This window comes from Nicrophorus vespilloides, unplaced genomic scaffold (genome assembly GCF_001412225.1).
Source record: "Nicrophorus vespilloides isolate i.1.1-1 unplaced genomic scaffold, Nicve_v1.0, whole genome shotgun sequence".
Classification (NCBI taxonomy): Eukaryota; Metazoa; Arthropoda; class Insecta; order Coleoptera; family Silphidae; genus Nicrophorus; species Nicrophorus vespilloides.
The window spans coordinates 15,347-38,334 of NW_017096134.1; the positions used below are offsets into that span (position 1 = coordinate 15,347).

The window sequence follows — 22,988 nt, forward strand, 5'->3', positions numbered from 1 at the left end:
TGCTTAATTCATGAATTTTGTTCATTGTAATATTCTGAAAAAAGATTATTAACAAATTGAAATTTAAGTAACTAAACTTGTCGAATTTACATTGAATTGTTCATCGATTGTAACGTAAATAAGCAGCATTTATTTCTTGTAATTATTTCAGTATTATTCTTTTCGAATTGACTTAATGTTGAAAATCTAATTAGATTTAAAATTCCCACATAAAGATCGTGGAGACGGAAACGTCCGAGCAGAGCCGATTCGCTGGTGGTTTCAAGTTCACTCGACGAGCGACTCTCGCAAACGTCTCAAAATGGCGTTGTACGTCGTTTTGGGTATTTGACGAGGATTTTTCAAGTATAATATATAAAACCGTGTGATTTCGAGTGATATATGTGCGAATTTTTAATTTAAAGAGGAAGCAAGGAGAACCAAAAACCAAAACGAAAAGACTTTCACAAAAGGAAGCCGCAAACCCAATAACAATATATATATATACATACACACACATATATATATATAAAACAAAAAACAAAAATAGGTGAGTGAGCTTCTCTTTTTCTCTTGCCGTTTTCTCGCCTCGCCTCGCGATTCGTGTTCTTAGCTATAGAATAAAACGATAGAAAGATTGTCTAATGATATTGAAATGAACGCAATGAGCGGAAGATGATACATCTTGACGCACCTCCGAACACATTTTAGCGGGACCGACGCACAAACAACCATGTAATTACATTGTGTAATAGCAATAAGATGGCGTCCGGTAACATTTGGAAGACGAAAAGCGGGACGCGAAATAAAACCAGGACCGAAAAGGAACGAAGAGAAGGATAGAAAGGAAAGGAAGAAGAAGAAAAAAGGACGAACTGCGGTTTCATTTACTCGCTACGTTCGGATTCCCAAAAAGAATCCGGATTAATTGGGTTTTCTATTTCGGGCGCGCACGAATTGCAACGCCGCCAACGTACGTCGTGTGGTCTCTCATCCGTTTTTTTTTTATATTATTATTATTATTTTCGCCACCGGGGGGCCTCGGATCGGGATTTCGTTCCTTCTATTGTTTCGCTATAACGAAGCTATATACCTCCGTTTACGACTTTCATCGCAACTCCATTAGAGTTGGGAGGTGATCGTTAACGTCGCGTGGAGGACCCAGTTTCGGGACGAAAATCGATCGTATTGTATAATGACCGTTTATTCGAACTGCATATGTTTTTATTTTCCCCTCCAGTTTTCATTCTATTTATTTATTTATATACACTTAATATTTGGACTACGATAAGATTAGTCTAATTTCAATTTTACGAGTTGGTAGCAGTGGAATTGTAACGCATTATTTCACACCATAAAACATGGTCACTAAAAATATTTTCATTAACTACTGTTCTCACATTTATTATATTTGTATTTATACCTTTAACGGCTCAAGTACTAAACATACTAAAAAGAACTGTTAATTACCAATTCTGTATTTATTTGTTATTTTTGTATTCACAATCTTAAATACATAATTCTTGTAGCTCCTAATTCTAAAGTTAAACGCACACTTAATAAACTGGCTTAAAGTAAACCCAAATAAATTTGCTAACCATCAGTTAGTAAAATACTTTATTGCCTTAGCTATCCCTAAAATTTATTTCCCCAGTTAACTACTTACAAGTGATACATTTGACTGTTTATTATCAGCATAGACCCTACAAGTTTACCTGCAACACAAGATCTTTGTAATAAAAGGCGACAGGTCTTATGACAAATTCTTCGAAACACACTCCATTAGAATCTTTAATGTAAATCCAAATTAGGCATTAACTTTAGAAAATCTTGCGAGTTTCGTTACGCAAACTATAGCGCAAATAAAATGGTCAACCTTCAGTTTAACATGTCTCGAAGATAAAAATAACGGCAGTTTATATCTTGATCTACGAACATTATTAATAGACGTATTAACAATAACACAAGTTCAATGACATTTTTTTTTTCCTACTTTAAAAATACATCCTCTGGCATTTGCGATCTTGATGTTATAACATCATAATTAAAGGATTTCATAAAATTTATATATATAATTTGAATGCTTGAATGAACGTATACTTAATTACATACAGTATAACCTTTTTTTTTATATACTTACATACAGTTATGATATCTTTATGTCATCTTCATTTTACAATTTGTATCTTAGTTTTATATCTGTTATCATTGTTAATTTATTTTTAGTAATGTTTGACATGTAAGTTAACAAGTCTGCATATTACTTTTTAATGTTTTAATTTTGACTGATAATTACTTGGATATTAATATAAACTTTCTTTATTGCTTATGGTATCAGCTTTGACATACTTTGACAATAGTTTTTGTTAGTTATTTCTTAGTTAATACGTAATATTTTGAAGTACTTTGCAAAGGTTATTGCATTTTCTAGGCTAGAAATTTGAAATAGATTACTTTTTGATGTTTACAATTACAGTTTTAATTCAATAATCAATTTATTTTGATATTTTTTTTTTTTGTTTATAGATATTTTAGTTTGAAAAAGAGCAGTTGACAAAAATCACATAAACCAGATTAGTTATTATCTGTGTCTGCTGCCTACAATGGCGCCAAAATGCACAGATACCACCGAGTTCATGCGTTTCTATTCCATAATTAACAATTACCCAGAACCGCACGCTTTTGCATTTAATTATTATCAACAAATATATGAACCAACTGTCGACGGTTTCGAAATAGACAATTAAAGCTGTTTCTCCTCCATTTATCTTTCTTTCTCTCTCTCATTCACACACACACAATCACTAGTGTCGTGCAAATTGGAAATTATGCAAAATGAATTGCCAAGTTTTTGTGCGACGCCGTCTCATTGCAACGCATTGTCTATTTTTTTTTGCCGCAGCTGCTGCCAACCTCCTCTTCCAATGAATGTTTAATAGATTCCTGCGGATAAATATTTTAGAAACACATTTCTACTCGCCATTCATTAAACCGCAGAACTTAAAAATCAATACAGTTGCAAAACTGGTTCTTCGTAGAACGAGCATATAGATAGAAAAAAAAGTGTGTAGTACGTAAACGTGTGATAATTACTGGAATTTTATATCGACGTATTTATCATATTAAATAAGTTATCATTTACCAGGTAAAACGTGCATTCTATAATTACATTTTTGTTTTTAAACGGCGCATAACCATTTAACATTCTTAGAAAACAGCGCCACTAATTAATAATAATTCGCACTCGTATACGTGGTAGAAGGACATCGCAGTTCTCTACTAGTTAGTGTAACGTAATTTGAATATTTTGTTGCAATACAAATATACTTTAAATCAATCATAAAATTGTATTGAAACAGATTTTAAAAATCGTTTTTAAACATTCAGTAATAGCTCTATTTGTATTCAAAGCTTACACAATTTAATTCACATAAGCAACGATTCAATAAACGTGAATAACTAATCTTGTATTTGAAGGAGAATTAATGTTCAATAGATTGAGTCTTCACTATCGTAATCTTACACTTAGTTAATATGCTTAAAGAACAGTTTAGTTTATAGTCGAGTCTCAATCTTCGACTTCCTGACAAAAAACTCTTCGGAATTCCAAATAGTCAATAGTTTCCATAATCAAACTTTTTTTTTGTTCTTCACGAACTCTGAATAAATACATCATTTTATAATGGGCATTCTGATAATTCTGTGAGTTTTCACTTTTGTTTACTTGTTACGTATATTGAATCAATATTGAGTCTCCACCCATGCTCAAACAAATCAAAAATAGCTTACAAAAACAAACAATACTAAAACTAAATAAATTGAGCAAGTTTTTGTATTGTTTTTTTCTTTTACAATAATGTTTGTTTATTATTAAATGAATTCAAATAATTTTCGGTTTTGCGGTTTTTTAACCAAACCGCATTCCTCTGCACAACAATTACAGCATAAATTAGCGCCGGTACGACGTTGTAGCACGTCTAGACTGTAGTTTAATTATGCTAATGAAATTAACAGAATGTTAGTTTTAAAGCTTTATTATAAATGATAAGTTTAACGTTACGTGTTTTTTTTTTGTGCAAAAGTTTCTAAAAATATGAAGAAAAAGAAAGTGAAATCTCGTAAGATTGTTATTTGGATGAAACATTTGTGGCTAATAAAATGAATACTAGTCGTGCCGCATTTTGATGTTCATGACTACTTCATGGCTCGGTGCGGCCCTTGTGCATGATGTACTTCTCTCTTTTTTTTGTTTTCGTATTCTTTTCTATTTGTGTCGCACCTTCACTATTGCAAAAGTACCGTGCGAATTCCAAAACATGCCTAAGTGCAGAAAAATCCTATATTTGAAAGAAGAGAACATATCAGATTCGTAATTATTGGATACCGATGATTCAAGATTCACACGACGTGACTCGTGTATATAGTGATGATTTTTTGTTGCAAATCCAAAATAAACTGAAATATCTTCTTGCACAAATACGATACCGAAGATAATGACGATGATTCAATTGAAGCGTTTGTCTGAAGATTATCCAAGTTTGTTTGTTTTTTTTTTCAATAACATTATTACGTTGTTCTCTGTTTGCTCGAATCAAACAATTAAGCAATATTCGCGTAACAGGACGAGGATACTTTTCAGGCGTGAAATTGAATCTTATCTCCGCGAAGGCTTTTCATTTAATTCGAATGCATCTCGTTATATGCAAATACCGAAACACAACAATGCCGCAACAAACGCATTTAATGAAACGGTAATGTCTAAAAATAGTTATCGACAATAATATGCTTAATTAAATTGTGCAACATTTCTATTGTGCTTGTGTTCACTCGCTTTCCGTAACTTTCTACGTTTTGTCCCTTAAGAATACATCGCCTTCACTATTGAATAGATCGTGTAGTCCGCAATTATAGTCTTTATCATTATATTTTTTTACATATTTGATCGTTGCAAGTCCTAAACTTGAATGATTATGACTTATTACAAAAATGAAATGAAGATGATCTCATAAATGTTTGTGATCGTTTTAGCTCTAATGTTTATGACGCGTCTCGTATTCAAACGATATAATGTGGTTACCTTGTGCGTACATTGAATTAGTTAATTAATTAATTAATTGACAAATCAACGATACGTCGACGCGCTTAATTTGTGCGTGAAACAAATAGCGAAAAGCGACCATGAACTATTTTATTGCATTACAAGTGACTTATAGGATGTCACTATTTATAGAACATGGCTGAGGGAATTAATTTTTTTGGTTTTTGTATTGTGTAATATGCGCGATATTAATTATGATTCGTTTCTTTTTTTTTTATTCCTGTTGTTGGCTTTGCTTCGTTCTTTTCTCCCTCTGCTACACACCTGAAATACATGCAGGTGAAACTTGATGCAATAATGCAATTCAGAGTACGCCGTCTGAATGCGAATCGATTCATTAGCTGGCTGCAATTTAGTCCAATACGTTCGGTTTTGTTGCTCAGTTGCCCTGTAATTATTTGCATTTTTATTTTTGCTTGTAATTCATTAATTTCTTTCATGTATGCGTACGTCGTGTGTGCTTGGAATCGGTATGACATTGTGGCGAGATGATGATTTTCGGGTCACTCAACCATGGAGCTGATAGGTGCGAGTGAGATGGATGATTGGTTCCATCGGTTGATCAGAAATGGTGAATCTATGGAATCGATGATGGTGGTCGGTCTCCTCTCCTCTCCGCTGGTCTGGTCTAGTTGTGTTTTGCGTGTACGTCTGCATATGTATGCTTGCATGTGAGTGTGTCCGCTTTCTGTGTCGGGGCGTACTTTGCAAATATGTGACCTTGATACCTCTATATCCACCGCGACGCATTCGAGTATATCCAGCTCGAACATAGGCAGTCCCCGCACTGTTGCCAGGCCGGCAGGCAACTAGTTTTGATAAACTAGGAACGGTTTCATAGGTCACGAACGCATGCGCTCCAAACCTCTCTCTGAACACGGGAATGAATGGATCCGAAGAGACGGACTCCTCATGGAGATGTGTAGATTTGCTCGTGGTCCATACATGTGAAGACCACATGGATGGACCACCGAGATGATGATGCTCATCGTGTTGTCTTCAGCTACGAGCTTTCGACATTTCCGGTCTCTATCGGCGTCAGCAACACGCCGAGCGTCGATGGAATCTCGCAGAAATTAGAAAGTTATCGAGCACGCAATTAGGCAATCTATGGCGATATAGATAATACATTATATATATATATATTTACACCAACATATATATATGATTGTCTGTATATGTATATATATATACATACTTTTTGTTGCATGGAATTAGGTCGTCCATAACTTATAAATACACAGAAAAATCGTCGCTAATAGATTTAGCTTGACGGTCCGTTAGAACCGGTGCCTCGATCTACGGTTACGTAACTCGCGCTCCGCCGCTGCTGCTGCTGGTGGTGTTTGGTGGTTGGTTGGTTGGTTGGTGCATCGTCGCCTCCTCGAAGGTTTAATAACCTTTTCTTTGGCTTTGCACAATGCTCTCTTCTTCTCGCACTCCGCTCGGAGTCTCCACTCCTCTCGCCTTGTTCCGTTCTTCCTCCCCTCATCCGTAATTGGCGCGTCCGTTAACGAATTACGTGTGGTGCTCCGTTTAATAAGGAAACTCTCGCACGCGGAACCAGGAAGTCCCCAAAGAATCACAGCCGCCGCTAATGCTGTTCTCGGCTTCTGCTCGAGCCCCTCCGTTCAACCCGGAAAATATGGCACAATTGGACTTTGATCCGTATCCTGCATATTCATTATACATTTCCAACCTGGAGGTTGATCCGTTTCCTGCATTCAATGCGCACGACCTCATCAAAGAGCATAATGCCCTAATTTACACTCGATACTATTTCATCAATATCTCCTCATTCAATGCCCGATTTGTAACTCTAATTATCGCGATATTTGGTACACGAACATGCAATGCAACGACCATTCCTATAACTTGGTAAAGTTATAACCGTAGTTTCACCTCAAATTCTTGTACACGATCATGCAGTTTCTCTATTTAACTCAAACATAATTGCATGTACCAGGAAGTCCCCAAAGAACCACTACAGCTATTCTCGGCTTCTGCTCGAATACCATTCAACAGAGAAAATTACCAATCCATTCCTGCAAATACCATTTAACTAAATAATTCCCTGATTGGACAAATACAATAATTTCAACTTAAAAATAACACATCTATTAGTTACCTTTTGATACTAATACTAAAATTGATATAGACCCAACCACTAATGCTTACGATAAACATAGCTATACTAATTGTTTTTTTAAGTAGTAATTATCCGTGATTAGGATTTGCAAGATTCACGCAATGAATCTGTACTACTACAATTAATGAACCATGATCGTGAGGTTAAACTGTTCACTTGCATGCACTATTAATGCTGTTGCGAAATTATAAATAATTGCAGATATTTGCCATTTAGAAACTTTTAATGCGCTCCTGAATATCCCGCCCGAGGTTGATGCTCTTTTTTTATTCTTTGCTCCGTGGACCACTTCAACTTAATGCGTTAGATGTAGTTAAATTATCTAGATTTATCGAAGTGTTAATATACTTCGTTTTAACTTGTTTCAATCATCATCACCTCAACCGCTTTATATTAGCATAGATAACCTTTTACTTCATTAACTCTTAATCGTGAGATTAAAATATAATCATATCTTTGTAAATAAATATTGTTAACTGTAAGTAATCATACATTCATTATGAATGTTTTGTAGATGTACTTGTTATTTTGATATTAATATACCGATTTATATTTACTCTTTGTTTCATAAGATTAATAGAAATGCGATAGAATAAAGCCCTTGATTAGATCAGTCCGTCGACCTCGATCTGAGCGTAAGAATGTTTAAGAAAGTGGATGCAATATAAATTAATTGATTTTTTTTATCGAATGCAACTGTGACCATTAAAAACTAGCGAACACAACAATCCATGTACACGGCACGAGAAATTTAACGATCCGACGATCATGCTAAGTTGTTAAAAGTATCTTGTACCGCCACAAAGGCAAATAAAGCACCTGTTTGTTGTTGTTGTGTCTCGGTCTCTTCGATGTGTGTCCGACGGAATTATCTGTTCAAGTATGACCGGCCGCGCGCGCTTGTGCTTTCATATTTTCGTTAATCCGTTGCTGTAATCGGCAGATTTGAAATCGTGTTCTGTTGGTTTTTAGACCAGTTCTGTGGTCAAGCGCACGGCGATGTTGAAACAAAGAAAACGGCGCGCGGAGGTTGCGATACACCACCTCCTCCTCACCAGACGAGTTTATCTCTGTAGCAATCTGTACGTTTCAAGAGAGTGTATATATATATACATACAATACCTCTGCTATATTACTAACAAAGTCTGATCCGAATGACATAATACTCACTCGCCGGTCGGACCGGATGATCCAGATTTGCTTTGTTTTGAGCCAAACAGAAGAAAAAAATGTACACAACAACAACAACACGAACCAACAAATTACAACTTTCTATTGCCACTGCTCACATACACACTAAGTTATTTTAGTTTATAATTAGTTTTTTTTTTTATATTACTGCTGTTACATTCCCAAGCGAAGTTTATTGACCACTGATGCTGCAATCCTTCTTCTTTTTTTTACATGATTTCATTGCGGCCGTTTAATATGGAAATGGTATTTAATTAAACCAATCGCAAGATCTAACGTTTCCATAGTAGTGTTCCAATCAAGGTCATATAACCATTCCACTATGTAAACGATGCTTTTGAACGAGTTTTCTGCAAGTGTTTCGTAGCAGACGTTAAAAATTATACAACTATGCGACGTCATAAGTATAGTTTACTCTATTCATATCGATTATAAAGATACTAGTTTGGTTATTTTACTCATTGCAGTAGTTATTATTAGATATGATCTCAAAAGTGAATCAGAAAATGAATTGTCCTTTTATTTATCGGTGAGTTTTTGTTTAAATTCGTGGATGTGCATCTGTTTGTCTTGCGAATAATAGACTCGTTTGCGAACGGGAGCAAACGGTGCTTGGGAATCATCAAACATTCTTGGTCTTTGAAATGTGAAGGTTGCTTTTATAGATGTTTCGTCTGTACTAGAGACGCACGCTCTTATATTATTGAAGTGTGTTTGAAACTCGGCTCTTAAGTTGTTAGTTAATCGCGTTCGCAGTTCGATTTCCATAGAATGAAACGTTATCGAGTTAAAAGTCATGACTATGTAAACTTTCGTGCGAGCGTTCAAAATCCAGTTTTCGTATCCTAACGCGATTGATTGATTAATTAAACGTAATCAAGGTAAACTGTGTTTGTAGATTCGGTTAGTTACGTAACACAGCCATCACACACATACACTCTTGTGCGAGTCCTTCGTGGACTGTTGCTAAGTCAATCGATAAAAGCGTTGATAAAATTTCTTTATTTCGGGCTTTCCGTTTACCCTTCTTTTTGAATGTGGATCGAATTTAGGTCATCGTGTTTGGTTTTCATATTTATCATAATAATGTAATAGATATTTTAAATGAAACGACGAAAATATTTTCGTGCATAATGCGGAGGATTTAGTCATCACATTTTGTTTGCGGTTTGTGATCTATTGTTGGGTACACACAGTCATGTATTTATCTGAAACCTCCGTGCAATTCAATTAATTGAGCGAACAGATTCAGTTGGCCGGATTTGTTTTTGTCCATTCCTCTTGATATATATATATATTGTTTCCATCCTCTCTGCGCGGTTTATCAGTTGATAACGAAGTACAACGTTTTTACTTCTCAATTTTTTTTTGCTTCAACAAATCTGTTGCTATCTGTGCCTGTACTTTTACAAAAATAATTGCTTTAAAATATGTCTGCTTTTACAAATGTTTCAAATAAGACGACAATATCTTACAGATTCGTTCTAGTATGTAAATAGGAATATTGGTATAGCGAGCCTTAAAAGTAGGGGATTCCCCGATGACATCATTTTCGTTACATAAAGATAGTAGTAAATTTGGTGTTGAGTGTTTTTAATTCCGTCAAAGTTGTAAAATATTGAGATATGTTTGTAGCTCAATTATCATCCATTTGTGTTGTGTAAACTTTGCGTAGTTAGCGCTTGTTTGCTTTGCTATTTATCAGTGTTAACAACAAGTGGAAAATCATAATAAACATGAATTTAGAGTAGATGGGAGGTTTATCGGGAGTTCAAAAATAGTAATAATAAATTGATTTTGGTGATGGCAACAGGAGTATTTATGATGATAGTAGTTTTTTTTTAATAACAACAAGACAGCAGAAGTTTGGAAAATTACAGACTTCAGACACATCTCCCAACTCGGATGAATTCTAAATCAATGAATAATCCTGCGTGATGCGGGCAAGAGAGTCGAGCTGTGGAACAGATAGAGAGCGCTTGAGTGAGAGCGAAGAGAGAGATTGTGTGTCGTGCGCAAATCTCGTCTGTAGTTTGTTGGGTCGAGAGTTGTGTGGCGAGTTTCAGTTTTAGTCCTGTGCTAGTCGATCTTGAAGTGCGGTTGCAAAGACCATTCCACTGAAGTTATCCAAAAAAAAAAATATTAAAGTAACACTCCCTGTGCGAAGGCCGAGCTAAAAGGTCCCGAAGCGCGATTAGGATAGTAGTTGTATACTTCCAGTGAGTGTGAACTGTTGAAGAGTTATGTGAGAAAGTTTTCCTTTGTCCGGGGATTATAAGAAAATATAAAAAAAAAGGATGCAAATAATGTAAGGATCGTTGAGGTAGAACTCGAGTGAAGTATGAATGTGTGCGTGTGCAATGAATGAATGGTAAACAACCACTTATTAGTATTTAGCTTGGTTTTAAATGGTGGAATGTAAATATTTACCGCGCACGTCCGCGGAATTTGCTTGCCATTATATTTTTCGTCGTTTTTTTCGTTTTCATTTTATACGTTTTTATTTATTTTTGTACATGGACGCAGAATCGAATTTCGCGACATTCGCGTTTAGCGAAGAGGAAACGAAAGAGTTTTGTTGTTGTTTCCATCGAATGGATCCTTGTTTATTCTTGCGGTAGACAAAGGGTTTGAGTGGGTCGGGTTGTTTTGGGTGGCTTCGCTTGCGGGGAGATGGAGAGAAGGATAGAAAGAGAGGAGGTCACATGTTGCCCCCCTGGACTATTGGTTGGTTGGTTTGCTCCAATTCGAAGTGCGACCTGACCTTAACCGTTTCCCCGGAAAATGCACGGGGGAAATTGGGTCACGACGCCCTCTTTCCTCATCTCAGACCCACCAACCCTTTTAGGGACCGTCTTTGCTAATTTATACCCTTACATATACGTAGTGCTCTCACACTATTTTACCTGGCACAAACACCAGCTGCTCCTCCTTTTCACCTTCACCCCTTATAACAAATTTTACCGTCTCTCATCACTTCGAATAAAATCCTTTTCTTTTTCTTTACTCGAAGGGGTAATAAATTCTTCAGTAACTCATTAGTATTTAATATATAAAAATAAATATACATCGAATGCATCTACAGATTTAAAGTAAAGGATACAAAAATAACACGTTTATTCTTATGGTTTGCATACTTAAATAATTCACCCAAAATGCAATTTATGTATATCCATTTGGCACCTTTTCTTGATACTTTGTCATTTGTTACTTACGAACGAGATTTGTTAGCAGATCTTTTTGGTGCCAAATATTTCTATTAAAATTGTTTACTATCCAAATAAATTATTACTTAATGGAAATCATTGAATTATCATTTTTTTTATCATTTTTAATTAAAGCTACGATTTAGATTAAGTAATGTAGATACAATTACAACATTATTTTATTTTTTATGTTCATTCGTTTCGTTTCGCTTTTAATGAAACTAATTTAAAAAAAAAAACAGATTTTCATCATATTTGAAACTCGTTATAAAAATGCTGTTTCGTTACCAATTAAGGTAACTTCGAATCTCTCTTCAACAATCATCTGGATTTTAACCTACATTGATTGTTCGTATATAAGGTAAAATAATTAAATGTAGTCTAGATTTCATGTATTGTCGATATACAATAATTATAAATGGGATTTGTTTCTTTTCTCTGTGCTTTCGAATATTAAATTTATGTGAACATTGTAGCTCAGTTAATAAAGTTTTGTTTTCGGTGGCGATATGGAAAGTGGCAATTATGTAACTGGATCAAAAGCGTTTTGCGTGGAATTAATACGTTCGAAGTTATATCGAAATGTGCGAGTTTGTTACAAATACGAATTGTGGACGGCTGTAACACTCGGAACGTCGATGTGTTGTGTGTACTTCAACCTGGCTTGAATTTATTATGAAAGAGTTGAATGTACTCTCGATGTTAAATGAGAAAATAAAAAAATAAAGTTCCAGGCTTCGGGGCAGCAAAATCATCCAACGTTAGTGCATTCACGAAGTTCGCCCCCGAAGCTGCTAGTAATTGTAGTGCAGACGACAATAACATTTGGCGCGTACCATTTATTCGTGGTATTTGGACTTGGGTTTTGCATACTGGCAGCGTTTATTTGGGTATGTTTAAATGGCGCGCGCGAAATGGTTTGGCTTTGCCGTCCAAGAAAATAAAATTAAATTTAAATTAAAAAAAAAAAATAACCGGCAATGTCTGGTATTGTTTATTTATCGATTCGAGCGTTTAAAGGTCAGACCGAATCGCAGAAGAAACAACAAGGATTCGGTTGGGATTATCCTTGCTGCGTGTGCGTATGTTATATGTGTAGTATGAATGTGTATGTATTCTTTTTGGATGGAGGATCAGAAGGTGCGTTTCGATTGGATTAGCGTGTATTTGGGATGCGTGAGATGGCGATGGCGAAAAGTGCCAACACCGCCTTTCGCATCCGTAGGTGGGGTGGGGTCAGAGGGGGGGCGGCGCTTCGTCGGCGCCCCCGGGGGTAGGGGGCGGTCCTCGCGATATCAAAACTGTTTTCCCGGCGGTAATTGCGCTTTCCAAACAGGTCGATGTTGGCCGACGAGTGCCGAACCTTGCGGTACCCCAGGCAGGATTCCGTCTGCGCCCGCTCTCTGCTGCTCGCGTCTGCCTCTCTGCCACGTACAGACGGATCAATACACAAATCCACTAGTTGTCCACTGTACTACTAAAGAACTAAATGCAAGAATTTAACGCCAAATCTGTGGAAGTCGTTTGTGATATTTAGTATTCCCGGATAATAATAGCAACAACAACAACGAGGAGGAGGAAGTGACGGAACTGTTCTCTGCTGTGCGATATAATATACATGTGCGAGACATCCTCGGTTCAAATTCAACACAACCATCTCGTATTCATTAGCGGCATTATCATTATAGTATGCTGCTGCAATTCGTCGAGACTTCACTCCTCTCCTCAACAACATAAACAAAGATCAACACTGCGGTGGACCCGCCGCTCCAGTGTTCCTTTAGCCTCAAAGTATCGTTTATAGTTTAGCTATTCCCCAGTTTGTTTTCGAATTTTACTATTATTACTATTTGTGTATTATATTCATTGGTGGTGCGCGATTTTCGTATACGTATATTATTATCATCAACCTATTTTAACCATTATTGTTTGGGAATTTAAAATGACTTGTGTTTTTCTGCCGCTTGGAAGACGTGTTTGCCCCCCTACCGTTCACCGCTACGAATAGTGTCGGGGCCTCCATATTTGTAAGTTACATTTTCTGCGTCTTATTTTATATTTACCATTGCCCCGGAAGCTCATTATGCAACTCTGCACCTTTACCATCAAACGCATGAGCCGCATTTCCATTTACCTATTTATTTGTGTACACGCTTCTCTCTGTCTCTCTCTCTCTCCTTCGGCCCACCCCTTTTAACGATTTTTGATTGGGTAGCCAATAAGAACGGGGGGTCGGTAATTTTAGAATTTTACGTCGTCGTCCTTTTTTTTTATTCAGCAACGTTCGCCATTTCACCGCCCACCCATGTTGTGTCCACCACTTGCACAACCGAACGAAAATAGATTTTTTTTTAAAAAAAAACTTCGAGAATACAGGGGAAAAAATATGAAGGCGTAGGCGATGTTCGCAAATCGTATATTTTTATTTCCTGAAGTCATACATTTTTATACGCATATTTATATACAAACATCTATTTCGATCAATCCATTTGAAACAATTAATATTTTATTAAGTAAAATAATCATATTTTATTTATTTATTTATTATATCTGTACAGACGTTAATAATCTTCGAAAATGTAACATTCATAACATCCACTATCGTTATTTACAAAACCGAGTGGAACTTTTTATAATCGTCATTAAAATATATATGTGCATCGAACAGATTCGATCATTTTTCTTCCTCCTTTTTTTTCTTTTCGAAATGAAATAAATTAGATAACGTGGTCCGATAATGTTCTGATAATTGCCATGTTATTGGTTTTCTGTTTATTTGCTGTTGCCTTCGATTTGCTTTCAAAGTAACTGCTTACTTTTATTGGAGATCATCAACCTTTCTGGTAAATAAAATAAAGCTGAATCGAACTAAATTGTTGTAACCTAATTACGTGAAGAAAGAAAAAAAAATGCAAATCTAAATATCGTTTGAGCGAATTGATTTCCCATTGATGTAACAATTCAAGTTGAAATTCTATATGGAGCTGCGGCTGCGGAGAAAGTTTACTAGGTTATTCACGTGAAAATGAAGTCTCTCGCTCTTGGGGTTACTACATGCTATATACTGTATACAAAAGACTGTGACCTGCGGTAACTGATTCTTGGAGAAGCTAAATGTTTTCTCCTTCGGTATTTGCATTTATTAATTTCCTACATGTACCGAAACATTACTGCTAACTGTATATATTATTAATATATGAAAATTTTATACTTTGCGCGATGCATTTTAAAATTGCTTTCTAGAATATTTACGCTGAGCATTCGACAAAATCAATTGTAATAATCGCACCACGCATGTGATGTCATGCAGCTGTAAATGCGTTTCTTTACTGAAACCTTAGATACACTAATACCCTTATGACGAACTTTCAAACTAGTCGCACATATAAATAGGATAATGATAATATAGAATATTTCTTATTTAATACCTAATTATAGATTTTTTGAAATTAGGTTTAAATCTACATGATCTGAAGTGTTTAATCTCATTGTTATCACGATTCCATCAACTGATGATTACACGAAATCTGATTTATACTTAAATAAAGAATTGTTGTGTTTTAAATAAAATGTTTGGTGGCGAAATGTATTTCTATCGAAAATAATTGTATTGTATGATTTTTTTTATTACAAGAAAAGCCAAAATGCTAGTAGATTTTCGTATGTAATATTGAAATTGACAAGTGTTTGATTACGTATGGGAGAGCTAACAAGTTTCTAACTTTGTTAAGTTTGTTTCTTGATGTTGATATGTTGTTTGTTTTGTTGCAGATCTCTGGCTGGCTAGACTGACATGGAGCACTAGTAAGATGCGCGCCCCCGTCCCCTCCGAGCCGAACTACACATTTCCTACCTACCAAGTGCCTCAAGTGTCAGCCATGAGGGGCCGCGCACCCCCAGTACAAGTCGCTCGGACAGCAAGGGTGGTTAGAGCCGAACCCCCAAGTGTGTCCCCCTGCGTTCCCTCGAACGCGAAATCTGTGATATACGGCTCAAGTTGCCCTTCCGGCAACTCTAATCTTAGGTAATTAGCGCAGTACAACTGGATGTATTGTGGTGTTTAATGCAGATTGAGGAAGGAATGTTGAATGCGAGACTATATTATTTGTTTGTATGTTTCCAGGATGCAATCTGTGACCGAAAACTGTCTTCTGAATTCTGTTACCGTACCAAAAATACAACGTAACGTAGCCCACAATAATAGCGATAAGTTAGCATGTAAGTCTGGTGCTTTACTCCTCGGACAAGACATTCCCGGCAACCAAAAGGCTGATAATAAAATACCCCCCGGACTGACTACTACGCAGTACCTAGATGATGTTACAATTACTAGCACCGCCAGCAGCTCCTACTCACTGGCCAGACTCATCGAGATGAGCAGGCGTACCAGAGAGTTGCAGCAACTCGGCGCCCCCATGCCTGCCATGCGACTGCTCGGTGGCGGTGAGAGCTCCATCAATACCGGCACCTCAGGATGGGGCTCGCCGCCCACCCAACAGGCCAGTAATAATAATGGTAAATATACTCTTGAACATCAAAACAACCAGACGATACGTTATAAGCATGCTTCATTTTCATATAGCGAATACCTCCAGTGGTTGGGGCACTGCCAATCCTGCCAACCAAAATAATACGGGGACCCAGCAATGGAATAATAACGCCAATCGGCCCCCAACTTCTGGTCCCGGCAATACTAATCAAGATGGTAAATAACAGACATCCCATACAAAATGTTATTACTGTTTTCGTTAGATCCACGACAAAACGAAATCATTCAATGATCAAACTTCGATCTTGATAATAACTCTACAAACAGTGGTTCCCATTCTTTAAATACAAATCATTACTTCTAAGTTCCAATTTAACAGTTGATTTCAGTGATATTTTATTGCTAATTTATTTTTAATTATTACCTACATTATAGAGTTTTCGTTAATGTCCATCCGCTAGATGTATTATTTAGTTTATAGTTTCTAAACTCTCAAACTATAGTTCTTTCTTGATCTTAAACTTTTAATGTAATTATCTTGTTATTTGTACTTACGTCAATTTTGGTATTGCAAATATCTGTATTGTGTATTCTGAGAAGAACAATATATAGAAGTTGTTTTCATGGGGGAACTGCTGCTGTAGAGAATGATTAATCAATTTGTACCAACGTCATATGTGCACTTGTTCGTTGCTGCTGTTAGATTGCTAATATTTATTTCTTTTATATCTGTTGTAGTGAACAAAGCCAATTCGAACTTACCTCCAAATGGTCAAGCGCCTGCCGCCACTCAGGGCAACACAGGATGGGGACAGGCCGGTCCGAAGCCGCCCACGACTGTGGCCCCGCCAACAGCGAACTCAAATAATGCGCAAAATCAAAACAACCAACCCGCTGGACCAGCGGTAAACTCCACGACTAAACAACAGCTCGAACAACTCACCAACATGCGCGAGGCCATCTTCAGCCAGGACGGCTGGGGCGGTCAACACGTCAACCAGGACACTAACTGGGACATTCCCAGCAGCCCGGAGCCGCAGAATAAGATGGACGGTTCTGGCAACGGAGCGCCACATCCATGGAAGCCGACCGTGAACAACGGCACGGAACTTTGGGAAGCGAATCTTCGCAGCGGCGGACAACCACCACCGCCACCGCAGCAGAAAACCCCTTGGGGTCACACTCCGTCCTCGAATATCGGAGGAACCTGGGGTGAAGAGGATGATGCCGCCGACAGCAGCAATGTTTGGACAGGTATTATAGTCGCTCAACACAAACCCATTCCGAACTTTATTACTAATAAATTACTTTGTACTCGTAGGTGTTCCGTCCGGTCAACAGCAGCAGCAACAACAACAACAATGGAGTGGAAATAATAGCAATTCGGGAACCATGTGGGGTGGACCCAAGAAGGAGAACGATTGGACTAGTTCGACAGGGAACACCAATTGGGGCGATCCTCGTGCTCCCGATCCCAGGGCGTCTTCGATAGACCTACGCGATATGCGTCCAGATCCACGGGACATGAGACCTGGCAGTACAGAGACTATGCGCATCATGGATCCTAGAGAGCAAATGAGAATTGTTAGCGGTGATATGCGTGGAGATCCCAGAGGTATGAGATATCTTGTTTATTGAGAGAAATGGATTTTCTTATTGTTGAATTTTAACAGGAATAACGGGTAGATTAAACGGTTCTGCAACGGAGGGTTTCTGGGCTCAGAGCGTTCCGCAAGCCAGTGCTCACCACATTCACCCACACGGAAAGACTCCAGTGGGTCCAGGTAATGGAGGTGCTGGCTGGGAAGAGCCTTCGCCACCGTCCCAAAGACGCAATATGCCCAACTACGATGATGGCACTTCCCTCTGGGGCAATCCTCAACAAGGTCAGTTGTCGTCAATTATCCAACATTTAAAATGTGGCATACATTTTGAAATGCCATTTCTGAAATTGACCGTTTCAGATACGATAAAAAAACAAATGAAATTATATCTTTAGTATTTCATTAACTTTACACTGAATTTATGCATCTGAAAGGGTTAAAGCAAACTCATATTTAATAAAGAATAGTAGTATGAAAGAAAACTATTAATTAAAATAGTTTGCAAGTTAAGAATCTTTAAATTTTGAAAAACAAATTCAAATTACAGTTACTTATTTTTCGCAATGTTGGTAATTTTTGTTGTTACCTCTTGGAATATTTTCGAGAAGGTTGGACACACTTGTTCATTGTTTTTTTCTTATACGATTTTCGCAGTGAGTTCATTGACCTGCATGTTTTTATTAACCGAGAGTTCGTTACTCGCGTGATCAGGTGAAACAACAAAGATCTTCTTAAAAATGTTGAAACTATTATTGGTGGATTTGTATTACGCTAATAATATCAGAAATGAATATTTGGACGCAAAAGCCAAGTGCATTCAAAATGGTAATGATTACATATTTAAATTGTATTTACTTGTACATTTTTTGCAGTCAAAAAACAAGATATATCTGTGTATCCTCTTTATCCTAATCATGCTTACAAACCACAGTACACATACAAACATTACATAACTGGGATTTAATTGAAAGTCAATTGATTGAAATGCCATTGTTTATTGTTAACTTACATTATACTAGTAAAAGTTAGGTAGTTAGGTACACATAAAAAACTCTTAGCACTCAATCCTGGCTTTCGCTGTGTGGGCTGTAGGTTCTCACTGGAAAGATCTGCCAACAGGAGGTGGAGGTGCTGGAAACATGGCAGGCCGTGGTGGAGCTGGAAATGGACCACCAGGTATGGCTGTGCCCGCTACTCGCGTCCCCATTAAAGGACCATCCGATGGAAACAGCGTCTGGCGCAATGGAGGTGGAGGAGGAGGTGGTTGGGTTGATGAACCTGGTCCAGGAGGTGTAACAGGATGGGGAGAAGATACTGGTCCATGGCCAAAGCAGAAGTCTATGGGTGGAGGAGCTTTGCCACCGCTCTGGCCAGACAATGATATGGATTGGTCTCACAAGCAGGGTCCGAAGAAGCAATTAACACCAGAAAATATTTGGAACTCAAAGCAATTTAGGGGATTAATCGATATGGGATATAAGGTACAATTAATCATAATAACTAACTTCTTTCGATTGGTTACACATACATAATTGCTTTATACAGAAAGAGGATGCTGAACATGCCCTAAGGGTTCGAGACATGAACATGGAAGAAGCTCTAGATTTCTTGAATACTTCTGTTCGTAATCCCAGCATGGATGGATGGAACAGAAGACACGAGGACCATTATGACCATCAACAGTTTCCTGGTCAAAGAGGATTTCCTTCTGGGCCTTCTGCTCAACTTAATTTCCAACCAGTATGTGCAATCAATATCATGAATGTTATATAAGATATTTAATTTATTTTGTTTCAACAGGGAAATAATACACCGAATTTGTTGAATAACATGGGAAATTCTTCAGCTGGAGGAAACAACTCTCTTATCAATAACATGTCACCAGCTATAGTACAGAAGATGTTATCTCAGGTTAGCGGCGTGTCTCAAGGGAATGGCGGAGCGGGAGGTCGTTCGATGCAACCCCAGTCCCAACCTTCAACTGCACAACTTCGCATGTTGGTACAACAAATTCAAATGGCTGTCCAAGCTGGTTATCTAAATCACCAGGTAACATCGTTTACTTATCATCTACCGATCACGTTTTTCAATTCAACTATTTGTAGATATTGAATCAGCCACTAGCTCCTCAAACGCTGATCCTACTAAACCAACTACTGCAGCAGATCAAGAATTTGCAGCACTGGGCCAACCAGCAAACAATGGCACAGAGTATGGTCTCCTCGAAGCAGAATTATCTACAATATTCACTCGCAATCACGAAAACGAAACAGCAAATACAAAACTTGCAGAACCAGATCGCTGCTCAGCAAGCGAATTACGTAAAGCAGCAGCAACAACAGCAGCAGCAGCAACAGCATGATATGTTTAAGTCAAATCCAATGCATGAAACTCTGCACAGTTTTAGCGATCTCGTCATTAAGGATAACCAGGTAATTATTATATTGAATTTTAAAATGGAATTGGTAATGTAATTGTAAATGTTTGTTTTTTGTATAAATATAGAATCAAGGTCAATCTCGTTTAACGCAATGGAAGTTACCTCCAACGTTAGATAAGGATGAAGGTGGAGACTTCAGTCGCGCGCCGGGTTCAGTATCAAAGCCTTTGGTACCTTCCCATAGCTCACCAAATTTGAATCCTTTGGGACTAACACAAACGGATGGCCCATGGTCCAGCGGTCGTAGCAATGCCGGCGATGGCGGATGGCCAGATAGCGCTCCTGGTGATACCATGGGGTCAGATATCAAGGATGTCCAATGGGCGGCTCCGTCGCAGCCTTCCCTCACAGATCTCGTACCTGAATTTGAACCAGGGAAGCCCTGGAAGGTAATTACCATTTAAATACGACCAGCATACAATTCAATTAAACATATAATTAATTTTACAGATTTAATTTCTGATTTTAAATGAATTGTATTCAACTATCCGTTATTACTATTTTTATTAATTATGTTTTTGGTATTTCATTTTCAGGGAAACCAAAAATCAATTGAAGATGATCCCACCATAACTCCAGGCTCCGTGGTAAGATCTCCTCTATCGCTGCCGACAATAAAAGACAGCGAATTGTTCAATATAAATCCGAGTAAATCTCCACCGCCTGGTGCTGATACAATCCAACCGCTAAATATTAGTTCCTCCACATGGACATTCAATCCACCATCGTCATCGTCAAGTGCATTTACAAGGTAAAACTTTTAATATTTGCTTAATAACTTCATTCAACACTAAATTATATATTTCGACATGATTATATAATACGGATCTAATTTATGATTGTCTGATTTCAACATATAAATGATCTATTGGTATTTTCAGCTGCACTCTAATGCGAGTTGAAACATTTACTAATTTGTCTGATGTTCTTTAGCAGCCCTCAGAATAAGGTGCCCAGTAAGATTTTGGGAGGATTGAATCCTTCCTCGTCCGTAAATAGTGAGCTGTGGGGTGCTCCGAAACGTGGCCCACCTCCTGGTCTCTCCACCAAGAGCAATTCCGTTGTCAATGGTTGGGGATCCAACATCAGTTCTGCGTCCACTGGATGGGGCGGCTCTCAACGAAGCAACTGGGTTAATTCAAGCACAACCCCATGGCTTCTACTTCGCAATTTGACTGCCCAAGTATGTTATTAAGTTTTGTGAACAACTTTTGTACGGTTTATTTATCAAGATGTGAAATAATCTGTGTTGTTTTTTTTATTGTTTGTTTCACAGATAGATGGGTCCACTTTGAGAACACTTTGCTTGCAGCATGGACCATTACAAAGCTTCCATTTGTATTTGCATCAAGGATTCGCCTTGGCCAAGTATTCTACTAATGAAGAGGCTGTTAAAGTAAGCTATATCCAATTGTTTTGCGCCCTGTTGATTACACGTCACTTTTTTCTGTTCCCAATAGGCTCAGAATGCATTGAACAATTGCGTTTTGGGTAATACAACAATCCTCGCCGAGAATCCTACCGACTGGGAGGCAACCAGTCTCTTGAGGGAGGTGGCCAACCAGCAGGGATCTTCGGGCGGATGGCGCGGCGGATCCACCAAGCCGACTGCAGCCGACACTTGGAGCACAAGCTGGTCCAATTCCTCGACGACCAGTTTGTGGGGCTCCTCCACGCTGGACACCGGTGATCAATCACGTGCTACACCGTCCAGTCTTCAATCGTTCTTGCCAGAAAACCTTCTTGGCGGAGAGACGATGTAAAATGAGAAAAGAGAAACCCAAGCAACAACAGGTTTTCTAATTTAATTTGTTTTTAAATAATACTTTTGGGAGTTTTAATTTATTTAAAGAAAAAAAAAGAAACTTCTTAAGCAACACGTTTATAAGAATGCTAATTTCTTTATTACCTTATTTATTTCTGGATATATATTATTTTCTTTTAATCTGAGGAGTTTTCTTTTATTCGGTTTGCGTTTACTGCATATTTTTTGTTAATGTGGACGTGTTGCATCTTAAGTTGAAATTTTCTCCTAAAAGGCTAAAAAAAAAGAAAATATTATAAGTTAGAAAAGAAAAACAAACAGCTCCGATTGTGACTTAAAGACGCTCAATTTCCACAGAAGCGCACTTGAAACTAGTCCCATTCTTATATAACTCTATATATATATATTACAAAGTGAAATCCAGCAATACTTAAACAAAAAAAAACTAACAGAATTTGTATAAATGAAGCCAAATTATGATTACTTTTTTTTTTATTCTGCGGGACTGGTTTTTTTGCCTCTCTATATATTCTCAATTTGCGACAAATCTTTTGTTTTATTTTGTTTTGTGTGTGTATGTATGTGAAGAGAAACAGGAATGATGTAACATGTAACCCGAACTAGTCTTATTATTATCTATTATTTAAACTACGCAAGGTTCTGAACGAAACCGTAACTCACGAAAATATCAATTAATATTAATTGCGCGAATTTTTTACGTTTTAATTATATAATATCCGCGTTCTTAAAACAATCTCGCTCTGAATTTTTATATTTATATAGATATTTTTTCCTATAACCTATTTTGTACATTAGTAAACGTTGTTTATATTTTTTAATTATTAACGTACCTTAGTTGTTTGTATGTGTTGAACGTTATTTTTTTCTCTCCCTGTGTGCGGTTGTATTTTGAGCGCGAGCGCGCCACGCCCACCGAAAACGGCACATCCCCCGCCCACTAATTTAGTCTAATTTTAGCATGTGATAAATATTATATACAAATCTCGTCGAACAGCCCCGAGAGGTTTCGTTCTCCCAATAAGCGATCGGGGGGCGGAGCGCGATTG

The 22,988-nt window shown here is 37.5% G+C and overlaps 1 protein-coding gene across 7 annotated transcripts; it reads left to right on the forward strand.

Moving 5' to 3' along the window:
• The first annotated feature begins 272 nt into the window (after positions 1 to 272).
• On the forward strand, positions 273 to 22,583 carry LOC108569744 (protein Gawky). Of its 7 annotated transcripts, XM_017931411.1 has the most exons (17): positions 273 to 345; positions 405 to 529; positions 15,395 to 15,647; positions 15,747 to 16,138; positions 16,206 to 16,328; positions 16,851 to 17,366; positions 17,434 to 17,727; positions 17,786 to 17,998; positions 18,809 to 19,197; positions 19,262 to 19,456; positions 19,517 to 19,765; positions 19,822 to 20,148; positions 20,222 to 20,545; positions 20,693 to 20,907; positions 21,090 to 21,339; positions 21,433 to 21,552; positions 21,617 to 22,583. In XM_017931411.1, the coding sequence occupies exons 3-17, from the start codon at positions 15,433 to 15,435 to the stop codon at positions 21,917 to 21,919; spliced, it is 4,125 nt and encodes a 1,374-aa protein (XP_017786900.1). In that variant the 5' UTR covers positions 273 to 345; positions 405 to 529; positions 15,395 to 15,432; the 3' UTR covers positions 21,920 to 22,583. The 7 variants fall into 7 exon arrangements, with proteins under 7 accessions (XP_017786900.1, XP_017786897.1, XP_017786902.1 ...); XM_017931408.1 differs by having other exon boundaries at positions 276 to 529; XM_017931413.1 differs by having other exon boundaries at positions 276 to 529; positions 18,836 to 19,197.
• Positions 22,584 to 22,988: the final 405 nt, after the last annotated feature.

Bases quoted from the DNA above. Each gene is read 5' to 3' on its own strand.
- LOC108569744 (XM_017931411.1), top strand. From the start codon at position 15,433: ATGCGCGCCCCCGTCCCCTCCGAGCCGAACTACACATTTCCTACCTAC. The intron at 17,999-18,808 runs GTCAGTTGTCGT...TGTGGGCTGTAG, and splicing joins CTGGGGCAATCCTCAACAAG to GTTCTCACTGGAAAGATCTG. The intron at 19,766-19,821 runs GTAACATCGTTT...AACTATTTGTAG, and splicing joins CTGGTTATCTAAATCACCAG to ATATTGAATCAGCCACTAGC.